This window comes from Melopsittacus undulatus, chromosome 3 (assembly GCF_012275295.1).
Source record: "Melopsittacus undulatus isolate bMelUnd1 chromosome 3, bMelUnd1.mat.Z, whole genome shotgun sequence".
NCBI lineage: Eukaryota > Metazoa > Chordata > Aves > Psittaciformes > Psittaculidae > Melopsittacus > Melopsittacus undulatus.
In genome coordinates this window covers 16,342,718-16,366,392 of record NC_047529.1, presented here as the reverse complement: position 1 = coordinate 16,366,392, position 23,675 = coordinate 16,342,718, and the positions used below count along the sequence as shown (strand labels likewise).

At 51.0% G+C, this 23,675-nt stretch overlaps 2 protein-coding genes across 3 annotated transcripts; both read right to left on the bottom strand.

Annotated features, from left to right (window-relative positions):
* Positions 1-821: 821 nt before the first annotated feature.
* Positions 822-13,126, bottom strand: FDFT1 (farnesyl-diphosphate farnesyltransferase 1). The gene is made up of 8 exons (XM_005146405.3): positions 13,025-13,126; positions 11,918-12,015; positions 7,258-7,441; positions 5,388-5,516; positions 4,749-4,940; positions 3,965-4,141; positions 3,542-3,694; positions 822-2,528 (listed from the first exon to the last, which is right to left on the bottom strand). Exons 1-8 carry the CDS (start codon positions 13,124-13,126, stop codon positions 2,307-2,309), a joined length of 1,257 nt encoding a protein of 418 aa, XP_005146462.2. The 3' UTR covers positions 822-2,306.
* A 1,724-nt stretch (positions 13,127-14,850) lies between these two features.
* On the bottom strand, positions 14,851-21,232 carry NEIL2 (nei like DNA glycosylase 2). Of its 2 annotated transcripts, XM_031046693.2 has the most exons (5): positions 21,171-21,232; positions 19,265-19,452; positions 17,884-18,212; positions 16,450-16,646; positions 14,851-15,974 (listed from the first exon to the last, which is right to left on the bottom strand). In XM_031046693.2, exons 2-5 carry the CDS (start codon positions 19,400-19,402, stop codon positions 15,658-15,660), a joined length of 981 nt encoding a protein of 326 aa, XP_030902553.2. In that variant the 5' UTR covers positions 19,403-19,452; positions 21,171-21,232; the 3' UTR covers positions 14,851-15,657. The 2 variants fall into 2 exon arrangements, with proteins under 2 accessions (XP_030902553.2, XP_005146540.2); XM_005146483.3 differs by lacking the exon at positions 21,171-21,232 and having other exon boundaries at positions 19,265-20,740.
* Positions 21,233-23,675: the final 2,443 nt, after the last annotated feature.

The following is a 23,675-nucleotide window of genomic DNA, read 5'->3' as shown; positions in this document are numbered from 1 at the left end:
GCACTGTAGAAGTGATGCTGTCTTCATTCAAGTGAGGTTAGCGCCAGCAGTGTCCTCCGGCCATGCTGGTGACAGTACAGCGGCAGCCACTGCCTGGGGCTTGTGCTGCCTCCTGAGCAGCCCCTGGGTATTGTCTGCTCTTGGTGTTGGGTGAAGTGCTTCAGTGGGAACCAGAGTACAGCCAGGACTGCCCCCAGCATCTCTGCACACTGGGACAGGGGCTGCAAGGACACATCAAGGCACTGGGGAGCATGCCTGCAGCCCCAGGCTGTGCCACTCCTGCTGTGGGCAGTGCAAGGCACAGTAAAAGCTGTCTGCCAGTCTGGTTAAAATTACTCCTCTGGGTCTGGCAAATAAAGCTTTACTGTGATGCCTGAAGTAGCAACATCTTAGAGCAGCTTCCAGTGCATAAAGGGGCCAACATGAAATCTGGAGAGAGACTTTTGACAAGGGCCTGTAGGGACAGGACAAGGGGGAATGGCTTTAACCTGACAGAGGGGAGACCAAGATGAGATCTTAGGCAGAAGTTGTTCCCTGTGAGGGTGGTGAGGCCCTCGCACAGGGTGCCCAGAGAAGCTGTGGCTGCCCCATCCCTGGCAGTGTTCAAGGCCAGGTTGGATGGGGCTTGGAGCAACCTCGTCTAGTGGAAGGTGTCCCTGCCTGTGGCAGGGGATTGGAACTGGATGAGCTTTAAGGTCCCTTCCACCCCAAACCATCCTGTGATTCTCTGATGTGTATTTCATCATAGCAGAGATCTTGCAACCTGTGGCATGGTGGGGAAGTACCAGTGTGAAACGACAGCTAAAAAAAGGACCAAACTGTTTTTTCCCAAAGTAAACTTTAATTCCAACAAGATGGGAAGCTGCACAAAAGAGAGCTACCACAAGTTTCTTTTCAACAACAGCTTAAAACTATCTACATCAGTATTTGTGGAGTAGGGGTTTTCCTTCTGAGTAACAGTCTGGCCACAGGGGCTTGGCCTTACACAGGCACCAAACTGCTCTGTGTAAAGAGCTCTGTCCTGCACCAGGACAGGGGCTGTCCTTCCCTTCACAAAGGCAAAGCAGCATTTACAGGGGTTGGGTAGGGACCCTGATAATAAAAATCCACCCCAGGAAAACACTTGCTCTTAAAGTGCTGTTTCCTCTCAAAGGAAGTCTGTCCTGATGTGTTTCAGAACACTGCTTGTACATCAGTCTAACCCAAAGCATCATCCCAAGCCAGAGCCAAGCAGGCCAGGTAAACCCACCCTGGCGTCTCAGTGGCTCAAGCCTTCCGAGCCCATAGCAGGGACTGCTGCTGCCTTTCAGGCTAGCCAGTGTACCAAGGCCCTCAAAACACATCCCATGAGGGACAGGACAGTGCAAACCCTCACCCTCCTGCCTTGCACAGGCACCCAGCACTGCTGGGATGATGTTGCTCACATCCCTTTGGCTGAAGCATGCTGCAGAGCCCAGAGCCTGCAGTAGAGCCAGGCATGGGGTTATTAGCTCAGGACTATGCAGGCAGCTCCCTTCTCATTTTAACCACCTCCCCATGCTCAGACACGAAGCTTTGCAAGTGCAGGGTACCATCTGCTAGAGGGCAGGGAAGCTGCAACATGTGGCTTTCAGCTGGGAGCCCATTAAAGTGGACAGAGCATCCCTCCTCTGTATTTAACATTAAAAGGGCTTGTTTCAAGTCGAGCAGCCTCCTTCAGCACAAGAACAGAAATGTAAAGATTGCCTCTGTTTCCAGGCTGCAGGGTGTAAACCAGCCTGGGCTGAGGGCCAGAAGGTGGCCATAGCTTTTTCCCTGGGTGAGGAAGCATGTTGCTCTCCTGGCCGAAGCAGCATCCTTCCAGTGTGGAGCAGGCACCAGGGGTCACAGGGAAGAGGCTGCTTAAAGAAAGGGTGGCAAAATGCAAGTGGTTTTCCTCACCTCTGAGCTGGAAAGGGTGTCTCACATCTCAAGCGAAAGGGAAGAGGCAACTGGAGTTTGTATTTTAAACCATCCTAACCAAAAAGAAAAGGATCCAGGAAAACCATCCAACAGCAAAGAAGGGAAAAAAAAAATCTTCAACCCCAAACAGCAGGACTCCAATTAGTGCTTGTAACCATCCAAGCAGACGGCAAGGGCAGTGAGGAGCGGAGCCTGGCCATGCTGCACCACTGCCCCGGGGCCACAGCTCACCAATGTCCTGTCCTTATCACCATCCAGGCCCCATGGCACCCCGATGCCCGGCCATCCCCACCAGCAGGGATGAGGAGCCTCCCACCTCCGCTGCCCATGTCCGACCATCTCTTCCCCCCGCCCGCCTCTGCCCATCAGTTCTCTCCTGCCTGGACATAGTCCTCGGTGGCCTTGGAGATGGTGCTGAGGTACTGCCAGCTCAGCGCGGCCAGGAGCATGGCACACGACAGGTAGATGGGAGAATAGTGGTTGCGTGAGGCCATGGGGCTGCTGGGCAAGCTCATGGCACGGATGGAGGTGATGATCTGCTGCGTCTTGTTGGATGATGGGTCTGTGCTTGGGATCTTCTGGTAGATCTGGGGAGGAGGGAGGAAGGAGGAGTTACGGCTCCCACTCGAGGTTCAAGATGCAAACAGGACGACTGGGTGGAAGGGGAAAAGTTAAGGGCCACCATGTCCTCAAGAACAGCCTCAGTGGTGGACTGCCATGGAGCAAGGACCAGCTGCAAGTGATGCCTGGATAGGGCCAAGATCCATTTCCCTTGAGAAGTGCACTAAGCCAAGCATCCTCTTGAGGGCACCCCATGACGGGAGATGGACCACATCAGACATAATCTCTCAATCACAAGCAGTGTTAGAACCAGGGGTTCTTGCCCTGCAATCCTCACTGCAGTGAGATACTTGTCTGCATGGGGCATAGGGAGGTGTGAATGAGCAGAGACCCTCTTTTTGGCTAGGGTGCTGAGGTGTCCCTTGCCATGGGGTTGGCCAGCCCACAAAGGGAGCTCTAATAACCCATGTTTTGAGGTCTCCCTCATGCAGAAATAATGCCTTTTTATTTAACACCTCTTGCTGGATTTGGTTTTGAGTGGCTATTTTATCTTCCCTTGAAAACAACCACCAGTTGTGAACTTTTAACCTCCACAGTACCCTCAAGCTGGGAGTCCCACTGCTTTAAGCACCTGTAAAGAGCTGCCCTTATTTACTGTTACAACCACCACATCATCCTGCCAGCTGCAAGTACAGACACCAAGAAAACAAGAGTGTTCACTTGTTTTCAAGCAGCCCATAGGGAGATGATGCAACCTGTTCAGAAGTGTTGTGGGAAAGGTCCTCTGTGCCTGCTCAGCCCAGGTGCTGTGAGAGCTGACTACTCTGGTTCTCCATCAGGAAGGCAGGACTTCAGTCTCTGCCTCTCAGACCTAGCACCCAGTTTGGTCCAGGTCAAAACCACTTCGAGGTCACTATTCCCTGCCACCACTGAACTAAGAGATGTAAGGAGAGGATTTAACAGATTCATGTGTCTTCCCAGTTTTACACCAGGAATGAGGATGGGAACAGCCAGAAATTACTCAAACTGCTCAACCTACCTCTTCCACATACTGGTACATGATGGCTTTGACAGCTTGTATGTTTGTGGCATCCATCATGAGACTGACGGCTTGCCCCTTTCGTATCTTCACTACACCCCTGAACACTTGCTTGTTGTTATAGCAGGCAGCCAATGTGGCAATAGCCATCACCTGAGGAGAAAAACAAAGAGCCCTTACCACATTGTGAGGACCTTGCTAAGGGAGAACCTTGGCTCTACTGAAACTGATGCTAAGACACTGTGGAGAGGAGTCACAATCTCACCAGCAGCAGAAAGAGTATGTAGCAGGAAGGAAGGAAGAGAGAGAAGAGACGGAGAATAAAACAGGCTAATAATCAACATGATACATAACATCCTTCACCTCCAACTTCTCATCAGCTGGGCTGCAGATGATGAAGAACCACTTGAAAACATAACTTACCTGGGGGATAGCACAGAAGTTGAAGACAGATTGGTTTTTCAGGCGGGATAAGTACGTGAGGACATCAGGGACGTGGTGGAGGGCGTTGGTGATGAGCTCATTCAGACACTGGACAGCCATATCGATGTTCTCTGGTTTGGCAAGGTCCGAGAGCTTCTTTGCGTATCTGCTCCAAACCTAAATGCAAAGATAAGGATTCACAAGTTGGAGGGTACATTCATGCTGTAAGAGTGACATCAATAACACTCTGAGGTCTGAGAGACCAGCATGAACCACCAGAGACCCACGAAAGCCTTGAAGGGCTTACTAGGCTCAAGAAAAGAAGGAAGATAGCAGAATTACAAGAACTGTTATTATCAAGATGTACAATCAATAGCAGCAATCTTATGCAGCACAGCTTTACTGTCAGATCTTAATAAAATTAAAGCAGACCATAAAGTCTCTCCTGTTAACTTTGACCTAAAGGGACATGAGAGACAGTACAATTTTAGCTGTCCACCTTCCACTGCCCACCATATAATGCTTTCCTAAGACGGATATCCTGGGAAGCATGGATGATTGGCTCCATCCGTTAGAGTTCTCCAACAGAAGTGTGAGAGACTGTCAAGGGCCACCAACTTCAGAGGAAAAAAATGGATTCAGGTATTTCAGAGGAAATTCCAGTAGGAATTCTTCTAATGAGAGGATGCAACTCAATGTATCAGAGTAGCAACAGAACCTTCAGTCTCAGTGCATTTCCTGAAGAGGCATAGCAGGAACCTCACCCTAAGACAGTGTTCCTCACCTCTCTGGGCCAGAACTCCCTCCCCTCCATCTGGTCTTCCAGATAGTCCCGGATGATGTTGGTTTTCTGCAGGAAGAGGCCCATGGAGTTCGCTAGCTCTGTGTCCTGTCCAACAATAGCATCTTCTAGCTCTGATGCAGAGAAGAGACGGGAAAGGCCAATCCCCACCAGCCCAGCAACGTAGTGACAATACTGAGAGGCACCAAGAGGGGAAGGAACAAAACAAGATAAAAGAAGCAGTTACAGACTATTTACTGCAGTGAGCTTTACAAAACTGATGCTCAGAAGTCATTGAGAGTACATGTTCTGCAAGTTCTCACAGCCCATCCTGGGACATCTCAGCTTTCCCATACCCATCAAACACTTCACCATGTCCCAAGCTGCCACTCTGCTGCCACCAGCCAAATGAACCACCCAAAGGGGAACAAGCTGATGCAGTGGGTCACTCCAAACACATGCTGATGGGCAACACCAACAAGCAACGCTATGCTCCTGTTACCCACAGGACCAGCAGTCTCTCAAAGCCTTTCCAAGCCCACAGTCTTCCTCATCCAGCTGAACCCTTTTCCCACAACAATGCCTTCAGAGTGACAAGGTGGATCTTACATTCAGTCCACTCCTCTGTCCAGGCTGACTTACCCTATCCCACTCACGCTGAGAGTCCACCTTCTTCTCCAAGAACTCTGCCATCCCAACACCCATTTTGTGGCAAATATCTGAGATCACATCCCGGTAGACCTTTGACAGGTTCCTGAACTCCATGGAGATCTGCAGCACAAACCACCACGAGCAAGAAAACAAAAGGACAGCATCAGGAAAAGCCAGCAGGGTTCAACATTTATGAAGGAATAAGAAAAAGGCTGTTTATGAGGCTCGTATCCCACCCTGGCTGGAGATATAGGACAACTCCCACAACCAAGAGTCATTTCAAGGCCCTTAAAGCACAGGCTCCGTCTGTTCTCAGTAGAGTCTCTGGCGGTAGATCAGACACAGCAGTATCTTTGGGAAGGAGCAGTGGCCTTGACTGGTATCATCCCAGAGTTGCAGCACAGAAGTAGCTACACTTGGTGCACAGTTGGGGGCTCTTTTGTAGTTTGTGAGAGCATTCCATCACAGCAACCAGGGAAAGACAAGGGAGGTTTCTGGTACTCTGCTCTCCTGAGCCCTCTCCAGCTCTGACTTCACAGTGTGCATTTTGCACAACTGCAAAGGCACCAAACAACTTAAAGAGTGTGAAATCCTCCTTCTGCATATTCACTAACATGACTCAGTTGCTCTCACACTGAAAATAAAAAAGCACATCCTCCCCTTCCCAACACTGAGGAGCATTGTGTTTTGTGGTGCTAAGCTTTATTCTATTATTGTGCTAAGCTAAGGGGTTTTTACTGTTAATTTATTATTTAATACTGTATTACTTATTTATAGTGGGTAACTACAGCCAGCCCGGCACCTGTGACAGCATAATGACAGTGGTCTGACTGATTACAGCTCAGACCCCAGCATGGGTACAGGCTCCCCTCCTGATTCTATCCACAGCTGCTGGCATGTCCTTGCCCTGTAAAATGGTCTGTCTATAAAATAAGCATATTGACTCTGATTCTGTCTCAGTTGCTTCAATTTACTACACAGAGAAGCATAACCTGTGAGTACACCTCTATGGAACATTACTAGGATCAAATCATACCTGAACATGAACTCACATTGCCCAAGTGAATAACACATACACACCAAGTCATAACAACAAAGTGCAATAAACACTGTTAATTTTTCCAGTGCCTAAAGGGGCCAACATGAAATCTGGAGAGAGACTTTTGACAAGGGCCTGTAGGGACAGGACAAGGGGGAATGGCTTTAACCTGACAGAGGGGAGATGGAGATGAGATCTTAGGCAGAAGTTGTTCCCTGTAAGAGTGGTGAGGCCCTGGCACAGGGTGCCCAGAGAAGCTGTGGCTGCCCCATCCCTGGCAGTGTTCAAGGCCAGGTTGGATGGGGCTTGGAGCAACCTGGTCTAGTGGAAGGTGTTCCTGCCTGTGGCAGAAGGGTGAAACTGGATGAGCTTTAAGGTCCCTTCCAACCCAAACCATTCTGTGATCATATACATGGCAAAGGTCTGCAAGCAGAGTACTGTAGCAGATCTTGCAGGACCACCACAAGTGCTGTCCATCCATAAGGCAAATGCCAGAGAAGCTTTCTTCCTCTCCTAAGAGTACAGGACACCCAACCCAGGTAATGCAGAGTGCCCAATCCAAAACACTCTCCACAAGGTGATGGTCATTTAATCTTCCAACAGGGGAGGCAAAAAGCTGCTTTTTAAAGCTGGCACTTCTCCAAAGCCAGACTCTGTCACAGAGTTGCACTCTGGTTTCTTACTCCAGCTCTGCATCCACCCCCATGTGCAAGTGATGAACTATGGGCTCACCAGGGACTGCACAACCTCAGCAGGCATAGGCAGACACAGCGCACAAAAAGGTGACACAAGGCAGCTGAAGCAAGGAGGTAGATTCCTTACCGTTGGGAAGTCTTCGAGCACCTGCCGGTCCTTCTCCTTGCTCTCCATGTACTTCCACTCTGGTTGGTAGAGATAGGAGTGAAACTCGTGCAGCATTGGGACCTTCACATCTAAGCTGATGGTCATGTCATCCTCTATAGTGTCCAGGGCACGGAGAACTAGGTAGAATATACAGACGGCATGTCTGGGGGGAGGAAAAAAAAAACAATCCCTTACTTGGGATTGCCTATTAGGCAGGACAAATAGCTTAGATTAAACCACACAGCCTTCAGCAGTCACTGAAAGCTCACTATAATACACATTGGCACTGCCAGGTTATTAATGCCTCTGGAAAATAGAAGCACTTGCAGCAAAATTCCCTCTAACATCTCAGGTGATACAGTACTGCTTTGGTCAAGGGATGCCCACATACACTCCCTCCTGCTCCAAATCATAGAATGGTTTGGGTTGGAAGGGAGTTTTAAAGGTCACTTAGCTCAACTCCCCTGCAATGGGCAGGGATATCTTCAACTATATCGCAGATGTCAGCTTCCCCAGCCCTCATATGGGGACAGTGACTGTCCCCTGCAGTGTAGGAAAGTAAAACAGATGCATTAGAAACATGCTGCTCACATCCCAGGGTCAGAGGAGCACGTTAGGGATGGAAAGCACCACCAGCAGCACCACCCACCTACCTTGCTCATCATCCCCTTGAACCTGTGCTCTGAGCAACAGTGGTGCCTCCACACAAACTTCCTATGGGCTGACTGCTGTAAGAGCTGCATTAGAAAACCCCTTCCTCTCTGCAGGAAATTATGGCATGGCTTTTGGCTTTCTAAGATGCACACACTGGGGAAGGGAAAAGCCCGTTCTCCCTGAGCAGGGCACTGCCAGATCCACCCCTGCAAGCAAGATCCAACCCTGCAAGCAAGGCCAGCATTCGTTAGAACCCAAAGGACAGAGCCTGAAGTTAGCTTAGTGGGAAAAGCAAATGCAAAATAAGGAAGGGAAAAAGCTGGTGTCATTTCCCTATCACCTCCCCTTCTCTGCACCCAGCACCCTTTTATCCTGCCTGGGGTGCCTTACTGGAACATTAAGAAACAGGAACATTAGGACTGGAATAGAGCCAAAACCACCCTGTATTTTATATCTCCACACGCAAGACACTGGAACCAGCCCACGTATCCTAGCACCCCAGCAGGAAGCTATTGCAAAGCCACTTCCCCTCTCCATCCCATTGCCTCTGCCTTCCCCATTCCTGTCTTCCCCATCCGGGCTCCACACTTCTGCTGCTGAAGCAAAGACAAAAGTCCTGATGGCAAGAAATTCTGGCTCCAACTCTACAACTTACATAAAATAATCCCCTAGCAATAATGAGCACAATGATACATCAAGGAGATGATGCATTTATTAATTGCTTAACAAACAGAAACTAGCTTGGACTGCTTAAATGCTTATTACCAGGCAAAAGCATTGCTCTTCTTGAATGACACCACGCGAGCGGTGATTAACCAGCCAGGGAAAACTGACTGGCTTTTGGAGCTAATACTGTTAAATTTGGCATCTTTTCCTTAATTGAAAACTATTTAATGCCTCCACCAAAATACACACCCAGTGTTTACAAGCAGCTCTCTCGTGCTCTCCTGCTTTTTTGCACAACTGAGTTTTTCCATTTCAACCAAGCTGCAAAGGTTCATGTGACACGAGGCAAAGGCCCAGGACACCTACCCCCTTTCAAAAGCAACCAAGAAAGGCAGAGCAGAACCTGGAAGGCCACCCCAGAAGTACTTCTCACACTGACACCATGCCAAGGGAAGCAGTAACTCCAGCATAGTTGAAACACTCATTTAACCCCACTTCTGCATCCAAACCTTATATCCATCCCTAGCTTCTATCATATACTGAATTTAGCTCTGTGGTGATTTGGGCAAATGAAAGGAAGAAATTGTTTATGATTACAGCAGTAAGACCTTGGAACAAGTAGCACAGAGCTGGTAGATGCTCCATCCCTGGAAACATTCATGGCTTGGGAGCAACCTGATCTTGTTGAAGATGTTCCTGCTCATTACAGTCTGGTTGCACTAGATGATCTTTAAAAGGTCCCTTCCAATGCAAACTATTCTATGATTCCATGAAATGTAAGATCATAAAAACAATTATGCACTGAGCATGGTCTGCCCGCAGCAATCCATTTCGCTGGAGGGTTCCCAAGCACCATGATCCCAGCTGGGCTCCAACTTGAGATCCATGGGGATTACAGGGGCTAACCAAAGCCACACAGACTTCAACAGGAAACCTGTGTGACACTGCTAGGAGAAAACTCTGGCATTACCTCTCCTTTGCAGAACTGGAAGTGTCTACTTCCCAACAGCAAGCCTGGTTCCATCTTGGGGCTCAAGCTCCTAGGTGCAGCTCCCCTTTCCCAGGTGAGGAGGTCTCCTCTCCCCCTGCCACCACATTCACCCTCTACCACCACAAAGCTGGTCCTTTCCACAGAGCAGCTGAACCTGCAGGGATTGATGCTGAAGGGTCCCAGGGACAGGCACCAGGACAAGGCAGGAGCATCCCTCTGCTCTGTCACCAGGAGAGGAACTGTGGTGTTGTCTCCTAACTCCTTGCCCCCACCAGAAGTTACGACATTGGCTCAGCTGCTGATGTAAGCTGAAGTTTTGAGCCTCCCACCTTCCAAGAAAATGCCCTAAGCATGGATCAACAGGCTGGACAGGGCCTTGGCCAACAAAGCACACTGTTTATGGGGCCAAGAAAGATAAACAAGAAGGAACCAGACATTTAACTCAAGTACTAACACCCTGGCCAGGGAACCATGGCTCCAAGCACTCATCTAGAAGTTCTCTGTTTTCCAGCAGTCCTTGGGGCATGCACAGAAGCTCTCCTGGGAGCAGTGATTGGAAGTAGGGAGCAGGAGCCTGCCAACAAGGTGATTTCACTCCAAAGAAGTCAGACAAAGCTGGGGCAGGGGAGGGGACCAGGCTGTGGCCCAGGACACTGTGCTCAGGAGCAGACCCCGAGCAGTGCTGTGTTTGTCAGCACAATGTGGTTGTTTCAGTGCTTGAACCCTATACCCCCAGCTCATTCAGCCAGCAAGAACAGAGGCCGGTATTCAGTAGTTTATAACCACATAGGTTCAGTTTACCTCCCTAGTGGGGTTAACATCAGTGAAAGCACAATGATCACCTCTCACTTTGAGGTGATCCAGCAAAACTAATTCCTTCAGTAAGCTGCTGATCTGCTTATTTCTATATGCTGCCTATTTTGCATTTCCCTCTTTCGTCCTTAACTTTTCTGTAGAGCCACTGTGTTTCGAAAATGAGTTTCTTCTGACGCACTACAGAGCCAGCTGTACTTCAGCAGCAATCCCTGCACAGCCCTAGGTTGGCAATGGCATTTCTAGGATGCCAGGCATAAGTTTCTGTGCCTGAGGGATGATATCTACCTAATCCCAGCAAGCTGCAAAGCAAGGATTAAAGAACAGAAATGAGAGATGAGAAAGACAACCAAAGGAATATGAAGGCAAGCACATCACTTACTGACATTGCCAACAGGATTCGGGATGTTTTATTGGGTAGCCTTTTTTTTCTCTCCAATTTCTACATTAGCTAATGTACCAAGCATGGAAAAAAAAGCTTAATTCTTGGCCCCAGTTGTACCTTTCCACACATCCCCTGCCAAACCACTGCATTTCTTTGCTTTTCCTGTAAAACAGGCTACAAACACCATTCCATAAACACTGGACAACTGCTATGGGGCACCATCCCAAAAGCCACACCAGGGCTCAGAAACCCAACAGCTAACCCAGTGTACAGCACCTACAACCACTCAGCAGAGCCACATCCACATCATCAGATGTATCCAGTACAGAAACTCCCCATTTTGATGATTAACCCAGCTTGGGATTAACTGAAAAGAGACTTATATACTGAAGTCAGTAATCACCATACAAATACAAGGAATTATGGAGAGCATATATATATAACCATGAGGCCCCAGGCCAGCTGAGCTTTGCATCCTCCGCTCCTATTACTGTCAGAAACTTTCCTGCACGCAACAGTAATATTTGTGCAGCAAAAAAAGAAGTGTGCAGTAAGCCCACCCGATGACTGAACAGGTTTTGAGGCAGCTGCTACCCAAAGCATCTTTCAGGCAGGATGCAGACCCTTGGTCAGACCCAGAATGTTTCTCACCTCCTCCCAAAGCCCAGCCTTGGCACCGCCAGGACACATTCCCAGGGTATCACTAACATCACAGGAACAGCCGCTGTGTTTAACCATCTGCTGGCCGAGGAGCTGCAGTGCCAGCCCCCAGGAACGGGGCTGGGAGTGGGGCGTGTGTGATAGGCATCTTGGACGTGAGAAACCCCACGTCCCGCTGCACGGGGTGGGGCTGCCCTGAGCATCTCCAACCAGCGCTGCTGAGCACAGCACCCCTGAGGCACAGGGGGGAAGAGGGAGGGCTGCGCGGTGGCTCAGATAAAGAGCACCGTATGTGGGGACACTGCATGGGGAACCCAGGCATTAGCGGGGGGACAATGCACCCACCACCTCCTAGGGAGCCCCGGTGTTGGGCAGACATCGCACCCACCCCTCCCGGGGAACCCTGCATGCTCGGGAGGTGCATTACCCCCCCCACCATCCCCAGCCTCCCGCCCGGGACCCCCGCTCACCGCAGCTCTCCGTCCAGAGCCTGGATGACGGCGGCGAAGCTGCGGCTGGTCTGGTTGAGGTACCGATAGCAGGTGCGGAGCCCACATTCCAGCGAGTCCTGCGGGCAGAGCGCAGTGCCGGGGGGCGGATGAAGGCGGGGGGCAGCAGGCGGCGGGGCTGGGGGCTTCGCAGGGACCCCGCGCTGCTGAGCGCGCCGCCCGCTGCCCCGCAGCCGCCCCACAGCCCGAGGGGGACACCGCGGTGGGGATGGGGAAAGGGCCAGAGCCCGCTTCAAGAGGGACACCGCTTTGGTGCTGGCCGCCATCGGGGCGGGCAGCAGCGGTGGCAGGGGGCTGCAGCCCGCTCCGCCCCCCAGAACCGCCCGCTGCCCGCCCCTTAACCCGCTCCGTGCCCGCCCCGTCCGAGGACTGGTGATGCATGGAGAGCATCCGGACCGTGAGGTGGCCGGAGCCGGTGCGATGCAAGCAGGATACCGGCCCCGAGCAATGCATGGGAAGCTAGAGGCTAGTGCAGCACCGGGGCATGTGATGCCCGGAGCCATGCAACGCACGGGATGGATGAAGCCGGTACAGAGCACCCGGGACGCGCAGTGCCCGGAGCCGTTGTGATGCACGGGAAGCACCGAGACTGTGGCACCGGGTTAGTGCGGTGCCCGGAGCCCGTGCGGTGCTTGCGGAGAGCAGGAGCAGAGTAAAGTCCCGATCCCACGCAAAGCACCAGGCCCGTGCGTCGCCTGCAACCGGTGCGATGCACGGTAGTGCAAGACCCGCTGCTGGGAAACCAGGAGCCGGTGCGATAACCGGACCCCGAGCAATGAATGAGGCCCGAACCCCTGCAACACCCGAGCTGCTCCGATACCGCGCCGGGCACACGGAGCCAATGCTGCCCACGGGTGACACCGGGCTGGTGCTGCCTACGGCAACGCCGCTGCCGTGCAGGGAGATGACAGCCCCCCCTCACCCTTCCCCTCCTCCTCTACCCCCCGTCCTGGCCCCACATCACCGAGCACCGCATCCCACGCCTGCCCCCGGGCACCGTGCACCGCCCGATGGACGCTGATAACGACGCGCTTCCCCCCGCCTGCCATCACACCCCGTCCCGCTCACCGGGTCGACCCTGGGCATGACGGTGCGGTAGCCGCCCATCTTGAACCGCAGCAGGTTGTAGATGTCCTCGGGGTGGCCCAGCCATTTCTTCAGCAGCTCCATGGGTACCACCGCCGAGCGCGCTCCCGCCGGCCCCCCTCTATCCACACACCGGCGCTTAACCGGAGCCGGGAGAGGCCGCCTCTGCCCCGCCTCTCCGCCAATCAGCGCTCTCGTCTCATCGCTCGGTGGGCCGGCTGCACGCCTATTGGCAGAGGGGGCTCGCACCAGGGGAGCGCAAGCCAATAAAACGGCGGCGAGGCTGGTGTGACGGCGGCCGGGCAGCGCTGATTGGGTGGCTGCGCGCGTCGCCACAGGCGCGGCGCTGGCTAAGCGGGCAGGCGGTGGGAGGGAGCGGGCGGGCCAGGAGCAGCTGCGGAGCCTCCCCGCTCCATCCCCGCTCCATCCCCGCTCCATCCCCGCTCCATCCCCGCTCCATCCCCGCTCCATCCCCGCTCCATCCCCGCTCCATCCCCGCTCCATCCCCGCTCCATCCCCGCAGGTGCTCACGGGTGTGAGGCGGCTCCTGTCCCCTTCCCTAGCGGCACTGCTCTGAGCCACCCCTGCCCGGCAGGATCGCCCCCGCCTGCTGTGAGCTGGGACTCCAGACCGCTGCCGGCTCTGCGCGTTTGGCTCACCGCGAGTCAGAATGGTTTGGGTTGGGAGGGACTTGAAAGCCCATCCGGTGCCAACCCCCTGCCACGGTCACGGACACCTTCACTAGAGCAGGTTGCTCCAAGCCCCATCCAATCTGGCCTCTAGTACCCTCCAGGCACCTAGGAGCTGCTATCTCATCCTTAACAATGTAAGCTTCATCTGCTGGAGGTGGTTTTGCACGTGTGTTGTTTTCTGGCTCAGAAGGGCACTGACATTACCGTGTCTCGGTTCCAGGCTTGCACTGACACCCTGCAGGAGATGCTCAGCAGTGACATTAACCCTCTCCCTTGGCACCATAACCCAATTAACTGGATTATTCATCAATTCCATAACCTGCAATCTCAAGGGCAGCACAGGTCACAGGGGAGAGGCTGTGCAAGCCTGTGAAACAGCCTACCACTGAGAGGCTCAACTCCAGCACACCCTGTTGATGTGCAGGCCACCTGTAGATCACATGCCCTTAGATGCTGTGCTCACTTCTGGGCCCTCACTACAAGAAAGACATTGAGGTACTAGAGCAGGTCCAGAGAAAGGCAATGAAGTTGTTGGAGCACAAGTCTGATGAGGAATGGCTGAGGGAACTGCGGGTATTCAGTCTGGAGAAGGCTCGGGGGTACCTAATTGCTCTCTACAAGTGCCTGAAAGGAGGTTGTAGTGAGGCAGGAGACTAACCCCCAAGCAACAAGTGACAGGACAAGAGGTAACAGCTTCAAACTGCACAAGGAAGGTTTAGACTGGATAGGAGGAGCAATTTCTTCTCCAAAACAGTAGTCAGGCACTGGAACAGGCTGCCCAGGGCAGTGGTGGAGTCACTGTCCCTGGAAGTGTTCACAAACCCTGTGGATGAGGTCCTCAGTGGCATGGTTTAGTGGTGGACTTGGCAGTGCTGGGGTAAGGGTTGGACTTGTTGATCTTCAAGGTCTTTTCCAACCCAGTTCATTCTGTGATTCTACAAGAACAGTTCTGCTGCTGACCCACCTTTACACAGCTGGGGAAAACAGCTGGTTCCATCCTCTACAGGGCAGCAACAAATGCTGGAACTCCCCTGTACATCTCAGCTTTCAGGCAAGAAACTACCAAGAAATAACACACTGAACTTCAGGTGAACATCACTGGTTCTAACTGCAGCTTTTATTCTTCGAGTCAGCAACCTAGTGTCAAAATAAACCCAAATACTGAGAGAGTGAACAGCAACAGCTCCTGCCTACTCCACAGACAGATACACAGCCCAACAAAGGAGGGATCACACCATCCCTACTTCCAAACCTTTCTGCTTTCAAGCTATTTTGGAGGCAATGAGGTTTATGCAATCCCTGTCACAAGCACAGCATGTTTAATTATTTATTTTTAAGTGAACTGGCAGTTTGCCGCAGAACTAAAACCTGCAGGGGCAGAGATGACTCCATTAAGCACTGCTGAGGTTTATTTTCTCCCATGGGATGGAGGCAGCTGTTCATGCAAAAACTGAGAGAGGGAACAGTCACATCTAATTACACCTAACCACACCCCAGCACACAGGCACAGAGGCAGGATTACCCACCACCAAGTTAATCAAGTTGTTTAGGCAGAGGGATATGCTCCTTTCCACCAACTCCACCATAAGCCACTGCACCCACAGCAGGGCCAAGGGGTAGGAGCTGTTGAGATCCCAGGAATCACCTGCTTGACCTCCTATGCTTTCCATTCACTGTAGTCCAGAGTGACCAAAACATTTCTGTTCACACTGTTGTGTCACTGTAACAAAAACCCAGACACGTGCAACTGTTTTCCTTTTTGCATCCAGAGGCACAGATTGATTCCTGTAACCTCCACTGAGCACTCAACTCTGCCAGCTCTCTATCCTTGAAAAGCAAACTCAACAGTCTCAAAGAAACTATGAAGACCTTCCCAGGACAACCAAGAGACACCCTCCAGGAAAGGAGAAACACAAGGGCAGGTTACTCTGTGCCTGGGGAAGGATCCCCATTACCTGATAGCACTGCAGGCTGGCACTGAGGACACCACCATGTAAGTCTTTTCCAGCCACCTGATGGTCCAAGAGTTTCCTTCATCACTGCATGCCCAAGAGGACAGTGCTCCTTCTGATATATCTGAAGGTGCAGCTTTTTTCCGTGCAGCTTGTCATGCAGCCAGTCAGAGCTGAACTGAATGACACAGTCAATCAGACGTTCCAGATCCAAGAGGGCCAAGAAAGTGCCTTGTGTTAATGGATGGATCTTCGCCAGGTACAAGATCTCATTCTTCATGATGTTCCCTGGATAGAGTCAGAAATAAGGAGACAATAAGGATATTTCTTACCAAGAAGATGCAGACCTATAACTCCAACCTGTAACTTCTGCCTCAAAGATCACAGCTAGCAACACCATTCCCATTATCAGAGGTGGCATATGAAGAGTGGACCTACAGGTGGGATCAGACTGGAAGATGTTCTCTTCTCACAGACCTGGAAGCAGACCTTTCCTTCAACAAGTACAAGCCAATCCAATCACCCAAACCAAGACATTTCACAGGGCACTGCACCACTGGACTCACACAGTGCACCCACATAGTTGAAGCCTGTGGTTACAGGCTGCAAGCCTTGTCCTCAGCAAGAACAACACACACCCTCAGCTGGATGAGCCAGAAACCATAAACTAAGGAGAAGGAGGCTAACACATGCAGCTCTGGATCTACAGACATACCACCCACCTTCCTCCATCTCTTGGAGGACACTATGCCCTGGAACTCACCCAGCCCTGAAAAATATCTTTGGTCTAAGAGTGTGTAGCAGATGGGATTGGGTGTGCGTAGGGCATCCAGTGCCTGGCCACGGTGGAACTCCCCAGACAGGATGTCAGAAGCAGGATCAGCCCTTGGAGAGGAGCACCAGTACATTCGGCAGTTGTAGAAAACAAGGAAGCCTCCACTCTTGAAGTACAGAACCAGCCTGGGAATAGCAGAGAAGTTCAAGTCTCTCCTCAGAAACATCCTTGAGCCATTTGTTATAATCTGTTCTGGCTGAAGAAACTTTTTGGCGTACGAAAAGACAGCAATGGAATGAAAAGCTACCAGGGGATGAGAAAAGAGCCTGTACATGATGTAAGCTTAGGGAGAAGCACGCAGCAACGCATCAGCACTCACACATGCCTGCCAATCCTCATGAAAGACAGGGAGGCATCGTGTACCAGGCCCCCATGAAGGAAGACTGCCACAGTTTAAGAAGGAATCAAATCTGTACCCTAAGTCCAGCTATTCCTTCCCGACAGCTTATCACCACTCTTGCTTGTATGCACAGGGTCACAGCAAGCATTCCAACACTCTAGGCCATCACCTTAATACAAGGTAGCCTCTTTAATGATTTCAGCCAGGAAACTTGCTTGTGAACCCACACAACTTGCACACAGTTGTTCATTCTGCTGCTCTATGGTCCCTAGCCAAGAGAAGCAGCAGACAGGAAGATACATCAGCACCTCAGCTCTCCCCAAGACAAGCCAGATGACCAAGGGCTCCAGCAGTAGGGTCCACAAATCAGGGCATCTGATGCTGGAACTACTTGTACAGAAATCAAGTAATCCTTCAAAAGACTGCAGGATAGGAGGGCATGGAGTGTGTCCCTAACAAGGACACCACAAAGGCCAGACCTACCTTGTGCATTATTAACCACTCGGGGGTAAACAGCTCACAAGAGCAGAGTCCATACTGTCTTCCTGTACTTATCCTTTGTCCAGGACACTTCCACTGGGACTTAGGACAGAGTAGCCCATGTTTTCAACACTGCTGCCTTTAACAGCATCGCTTCAGCCTGTGGCTCCAGCCACCCCAGATGTAGGCTATTTACCCAATGCTGTTTTTTAAAGCATGTAATTGTGAGAAACTGGCATTTTCAGGAGATGATTCAGTCTGGCACCCTAAGAGTTCTCTCTTTGAACAAAAACCTTTACTGAGAGGGTACTATGATCCCCAGGCTGACAGGCAGCATGCACACCACAAATGCACCGTGGATTCCCTGGCTGAACACACCACACAACCACTCATTCCATCTCTCCTGCCTACTTATCTTAAGACTTATCAGTGTAAAGACAGGGCTGAGAGCATCCACACACACATCTAGTTCAAGGCAGAGAGTGCCTCTCCAGAATGAGACACAGAGAGAAAGCAGAGTTAGTAAGGGCTCCATTAAATACCTGGGTGCAGGATCCTTCCAGTCCCCCCTCTTATTGGCTTTGTTTGCCCTTGAGAACTCATTTGCCCGAACGCTGCCAAACAAGCTGAAGTGGAAGCACAGCCAGTTGCCTGGACCCTCTGCTGCTTCTGGTGCTTCAGAACCTGAGTGCTGAGGTTCCTGCAGCTCCTCCTCCTGGGGATGTGTCTGTGGAACACAAACCTGTCCCTGCCCTCCCTGAGCAGGACTTGCCGTGCTCGCAGCCTCTCCCTGCACCACTGTCTCTTCTGCAGCTGGTCCTAAGGACTCTCCAGCTGCCACAAATGCCAGGTACAAGTTCTTCCCATGAACCTGAGGAAAAACATGGGATGTACTGAGGATTCATGGAACCCCTCACCATTTCCATACAAGTGACTATTTTCTACAACCTCTTCGAGACAGAAGGCACATCACCCCCTCCTGAACATGGGATTCATTAGCATTTGAACACTGTAGTCATTCTCGCAGCACCCCTTCTTTGTCTACACGAAGCACATGGTATTCCAATGCCACTGCACCTTGAGGCCCTCCCAGAGGCCCCTGCAGGCCAAAGAAACACCCCTTGACAGACATTAGTGGCAAAGATCAGTCTGTCACCACTGCTTCTCATTTGCCTCCCCACTTTGGGCTGGCCTCAAGTGTCTCAGGACCGGATGAACTAACTCAAAGTTGGCTCTGAAACCACAGCCTAGCCACAAATGACTATTAAACAGCTTGTATCTGTGCCCCTGGCTGAGACTATCATGTAATCAGAGGTGAAGCTGCACTAGCACCTGGTCAGTCAAGCCCAAGTCATCACCTGAGGGAAGTCAGCAAAGTGAAGCCCTCAGCAGGACTGACCCAGTGGGACTATCTCACAAGCACCCACAGTGTAGACATTTCAACCCAATACAGTAAAAATCCTGCCCTCTGGTATAAGGGGAGCAATTGTGCAAGTTCACAGCTGAGGGGAACAAGGCTGCTGCTTCTGACAGCCACATACTGAAGAGATCAGCTCTCATCTACAAATAGCTCTAAACAAAACTAACTCTGCATCCCCTGAAAGGCACAGAGCCAGTGCATTAACATGACCGATTCAAAACTGCAACTACTTCTGGGCATCCCCATGTCCAGCCACATCACTGCAACAGCCTCTCCTCACAGTAACCTTGATCCTAAACTTTGCACCACAGAGCAGTACTCCAGAATGAGTGCTCACATCTCTCTGGTCACATGCACCTATTCCGGCTATGAACAAAGCAATGGTCCACCTCAAACACCAGCCTGGTGTTCTCAGGTTATGCACCTTCTGTGACTCATGCAGGACAATGGTGTTTGCCTCAGACTTGTCACGGACCAGTGAGTCCATCTTTAGTACTGCTCACCTGGGACTCCTGGAGCCTCAGCGCATTCAGGTCATTCACATTGATCTTCCTGCTGCTTCCCCCCACCTTGACCACCACTTGTCCCACAAAAGGGGAAGTCAGCAGCTGGAACTTCCTCACGGATGGGCCCTCTGGCATCTCAAGCAGTTGAGGGAATAGCAGGTCTTTTTCACACTGAGTGCCCTAGACTTGAAGGAAAATTGCACCTCACAAGTACACAAAACCACTCAGAGGCTGAGCTTGCCACAGTTTCCTCACCCCCACCTTCCTTCTCTAGACACTGTGCCAAAGTCAAAGAAGAGAAACAGGTTTATTTCAGGCCCAGGGATATTGGGGAATTTCCACCCCTGGGGATATTCTTAATTCAATCAAATAAGGCCCTGAGCAACCTGCTCTAATGGTGCTGTTTGCTTCATAAACTGGCATTTGGCCTGGGGTTCTCCACAAGTTCTTTCCTACCACAGGTTCCCCTGGAGTCAGAGAACTTTAAACTAGACTGTTTAGCATCTCTCTCCTCACCAGAAATGAGAGCTCACCTACCTCTAACAGTTAAAGCTGTGATGTTCCAGGACAAAGGGGGAACACAACCTTGTATAGGTATTAACAAATCAGAACAGGCCAGTGCACTGTCCTTTCCATGCCACCATGTCAAGTGCTGCTCCCTGATCAGCACTGGAATTAGTTCATCTGCTTCGCTTACTTTACCAGCTGCTCACCCCACTGACTGCAACAGCACAGGGGGCTCGGGAGCATTTATATGCTCTACCAGTAGCATTTGGGATCAGAAGATGCTGTATGAGAGGGAGGTGAAGCAGTGCCATCCTACAGCATCCTGTAAGTCCCTCCAGGAACTCACAATATATAAGGAGTTATTTCTGGCATGAAATCCCAGCCACATTTGCTTGCAGTGGGGACTTCTGCCAGGATTGGGTGTACAAGGCTCTAGGACAAAGAAAGCACAGTTTGGCTTTCATCCCACAGTGCCAGTTTCCTCTGCAGACTAATTCCAGGTACCAGCACTGACCGGAGGCTCAGCTTCTAACCTAGCCACAAGGCTCTGTGTTACCAGGCACAGCTCTTAGCTTGATGTGAAAATCAACAGCAATCTTGTGCATGGTCCCTCATCAGAGGGGGCATTCCCATGTTACACTAGCATTCAGCTTCTCCAGTGTCTGGGCTAGCTCAGATACAGACCCACACTTGTGTCAGCTCAGTGACTGTGAACCAAAGCCTTCAGTGCCATGCACTCCCACCACAGCAAGAAGCTCTTAGCCCCAAAAGGGGCATTTAAGTCAGTAGCCACCTCAACAGGGTTATGAACTGCAGTGTGGTGTGGACATACCCTCAATAGGAGCAGGCAAGGCAGTGTGGCTGTATAAGCCTTCATGTGCACAATACATACCCCTTCCGGGTGAAACTGTAGCAGGCCTGTGAATAATCACCCCACACCTTAGGGGATACAGGAATAAAGCTCAGTCTTTCACTCCAGTTCGCCTGCCTTAACCCAGCACTACCTGCACCCAGGGACTGCAGCCCCAGCATGGCTCCGTACCCCCTGCACAGGGCTCCTGCAGTGATTGCAAGGCACAGCCTTCACCTTCCACGTGCAGAGGGTGCACGGAATGCAGTGCTTCCCATCTTCGCACACTCAGCCAGGCACCAACGTGCAGCTCTCCAAAACAACCGCATCCAGAGTTCCCACCCTCGTGTTTCCGCAGTGCGGTGGGGGTGCCCCTAATCCCCACATTCCTGCATCCAGCCCTCAAACCAACCCCCTCCCCAGGCCCACCCTGTGTATGCATGTGGGGAAGCACAGCACGCACCCCTTCTGCTCCTGCATGCTCTAGAGCCCTTCCTCTGTCCCCACATTCCACAGCAGCTCCACCGCCCACCGCAACCCACTTACCCAGCTTCACCACGACCTCCCGCAGCCAGAGCCTTCCTACCGCTATAGGAGAGCGGGAAGACCCTCCTCCTAAATAGCAGAGAATTCCCCCATTGGCTGGTGGTGCAGGAATGGGCAGGGTTTAGGGCCTTAAGCGCTGGTCACACTCTCGCTGTCAGTTGCGCTGGTGCCTGGGAGCTGGTTGGGTAGCGGGGGATGCTGAGCGCCCTGGCTGGAGGTGGGCTCGGTGCTTATAGGAGGGCTGTGCCCAGCCGCCTCCATCCTCTCCGGGAGCAGGGCGCTTGCTGGGACGTGTTTTTGGTGTAAGGGTGTTTCTGCGTACAGCTGGCAGCTTTGAGGCTGGCCAACAGCCTGCTATGCAGAGCTGTGTTAGTGAGAACTGGGAGGAGAAGTCGGTATTAAAGTGCCTTGGGGGGGGGGGGGGGGGGGGGGGGTTCTCCTCTCCCCTGTGCTCAGAGGATTACCTGCTGCACGGAAAGCGTGCAGCACTAAAAAAAAAGCACTAAATAGTGCTTTTCTCCCTTTGTATTAAAATCATAGAATAATTTGTGTTGGAAGGAGCCTTAAAGTATATATAGTTCCAACTCCTCTGTCTGTTAGACCAGGTTGCTCAAGGCCCCATCGTACCCAGCCTTGAACTGCCCTGTTGTTGGCTCTGTCACTTTTGGTGTTTGTCATCTTTCTGACCATAATTACTCTGTAATTCCATCATTATGAGCTCCCTGGAGCAGAACATTGCACCATCCCTTCTCCAGGTGTAGTTCATATGGGCTCATTTACCCCCAGCCCTCTCCAAGAAGCCCATGAGTGTAGTCAGAGTCAAGCAGCAGCCTTCTGCTTTTATTGTCATTCTTTTATTTCCATTAGTTCTAAAGGTGTAGAAGTTACATGGATTGGTAGCCATACTACTTCATAATATATATTTTTTTACATCTTTAAATAATTACAGCTTGTTCAGTTGGTTGGTTTCCCTCTCCCCCTTCCAAATAAGTGTGTTTCTGTGGGACCTTCCCAGGTGATCTGAGAAGCATCAAACATTATAAATGGGGAGGAAAAAAAGCAATGACCACTACCCCGACCTAGTCACAGCTTCAATGTTATATTCAAAGTTGTTGATCAGTTTTAAAGCTCCCTTGCAATATTCCATTGCTCCTCCTGACTGCACCTTCTCCAGCCAGCCAGTAAGACTGGAAGTGAAATAGGGATCTCCTCTGATAAATTTACACAAGAATAACTGAAGTGATTCAAGATACTGTACTTTTACAAAGGGGAAAGACATGTAGAACTGGTTAAATGGCTTTTCTATCCCTCTGCCTCCCCATCCTGTTCTCATCTGCCCCTCTCACTCAGGTGACCACTGACCATCACAAAGGTCCGGTTTGGCACAACCAAACCCTTTGACATCAAAATTTGCATGTGTCATTAGTGATGGCCTCTAAGGGAACAAGTCCTGCAAAGGCATTTATATATGTGCTTAAGGGTTTTGCAGGATTAGGCCCTTCCCTCTTACTCCTCAGGGCAGGGATAGTTCTCGGTCCTGCATTTGTGTAAGACCTTGCCTGGTATGGTCTTCACAAGGCTCTCCAGTAATAATAAGAGCAATAAATATCTTGCCTTAATGTGTCTCTAATAAATGATCTAATGTCACTACCAAAGCAGACTCTAAATACCTTTCCATTCATCCTGTGAATATCCCTTCATCTGTCATTTCTGGTGTTTGTTATCCCAGGTTGCCTATCCCAGCTCCTACCCACAAGCAGGGGCTCTGTGTGACTCCAGGGCTTGGAGACAGCATTCAGTCTCCTGCAGTGACTCATTGCTTGCAATGCCCATGCCTGAGCAATTAATTCACCAATGATTTTGCCTCTCATTAGAATCTAATGTCTGTTTGGGAAAGCCAGTTCCAGCATGCGGGTAGTATACACTGGAACAGGAACCCAGAGAGGCTGTGGGATTTCCATCCTCGGGAATATTAAGCATTTGGCTGAGAAACCTGATCTAGTCCCTTCAGATTTTAATTACTCTCTAATTCTATTGCTAAGAGTTCCCTAGGACAGGACCCATATATTATGGTGTGATTGTACAGCACCTAACATGGTGGTGTTCCATCTGAGGTCAGCCTCTCACCATCTTGGTATCAGTGTTGTCCAAAATATGGCCAATGCTCCTGAGCCAACAGTAGCTTTACAACAGTTTTGGGTGGTTCAAAAGAACAACAGAACCAGGTGTATCTGGAATTCTACTGCTTATGGTGCAGAATGGAGGGACAAAAGAGCTTATTTCTACCACTAAAGATAGCTGAGTTGTCCTCACAGCCCCCGGAGTCTCACCTTTTGAAAGCAGACATCCTGTACTGTTATCAGGGTCCTTGTAAATGCTGCGTTTCAAGAGTTATTATTGAGGCTTTGAGGTGGCTGAGAACCAGTTAACAGATTTCTACCATGGTCATTTAGGTCACCTGAGGGAGCATAAGCAGGGTTATGTTCTGCAGAGGATTTTCCCTTT

What these genes read in the sequence shown, in the direction of transcription:
- FDFT1 (XM_005146405.3), bottom strand. Translation starts at nt 13,126, where the DNA reads ATGGAGCTGCTGAAGAAATGGCTGGGCCACCCCGAGGACATCTACAAC. An exon ending in TCATGCCCAGGGTCGACCCG is followed by an intron (nt 12,016 to 13,024) that starts GTGAGCGGGACG and finishes CTCTGCCCGCAG; the next exon opens with GACTCGCTGGAATGTGGGCT. An exon ending in CTCAGCGTGAGTGGGATAGG is followed by an intron (nt 4,941 to 5,387) that starts GTAAGTCAGCCT and finishes GGTGCCTCTCAG; the next exon opens with TATTGTCACTACGTTGCTGG.
- NEIL2 (XM_031046693.2), bottom strand. Translation starts at nt 19,402, where the DNA reads ATGCCAGAGGGCCCATCCGTGAGGAAGTTCCAGCTGCTGACTTCCCCT. An exon ending in TGAGGCTCCAGGAGTCCCAG is followed by an intron (nt 18,213 to 19,264) that starts GTGAGCAGTACT and finishes GTTTTTCCTCAG; the next exon opens with GTTCATGGGAAGAACTTGTA. An exon ending in AAGATATTTTTCAGGGCTGG is followed by an intron (nt 15,975 to 16,449) that starts GTGAGTTCCAGG and finishes GACTCTATCCAG; the next exon opens with GGAACATCATGAAGAATGAG.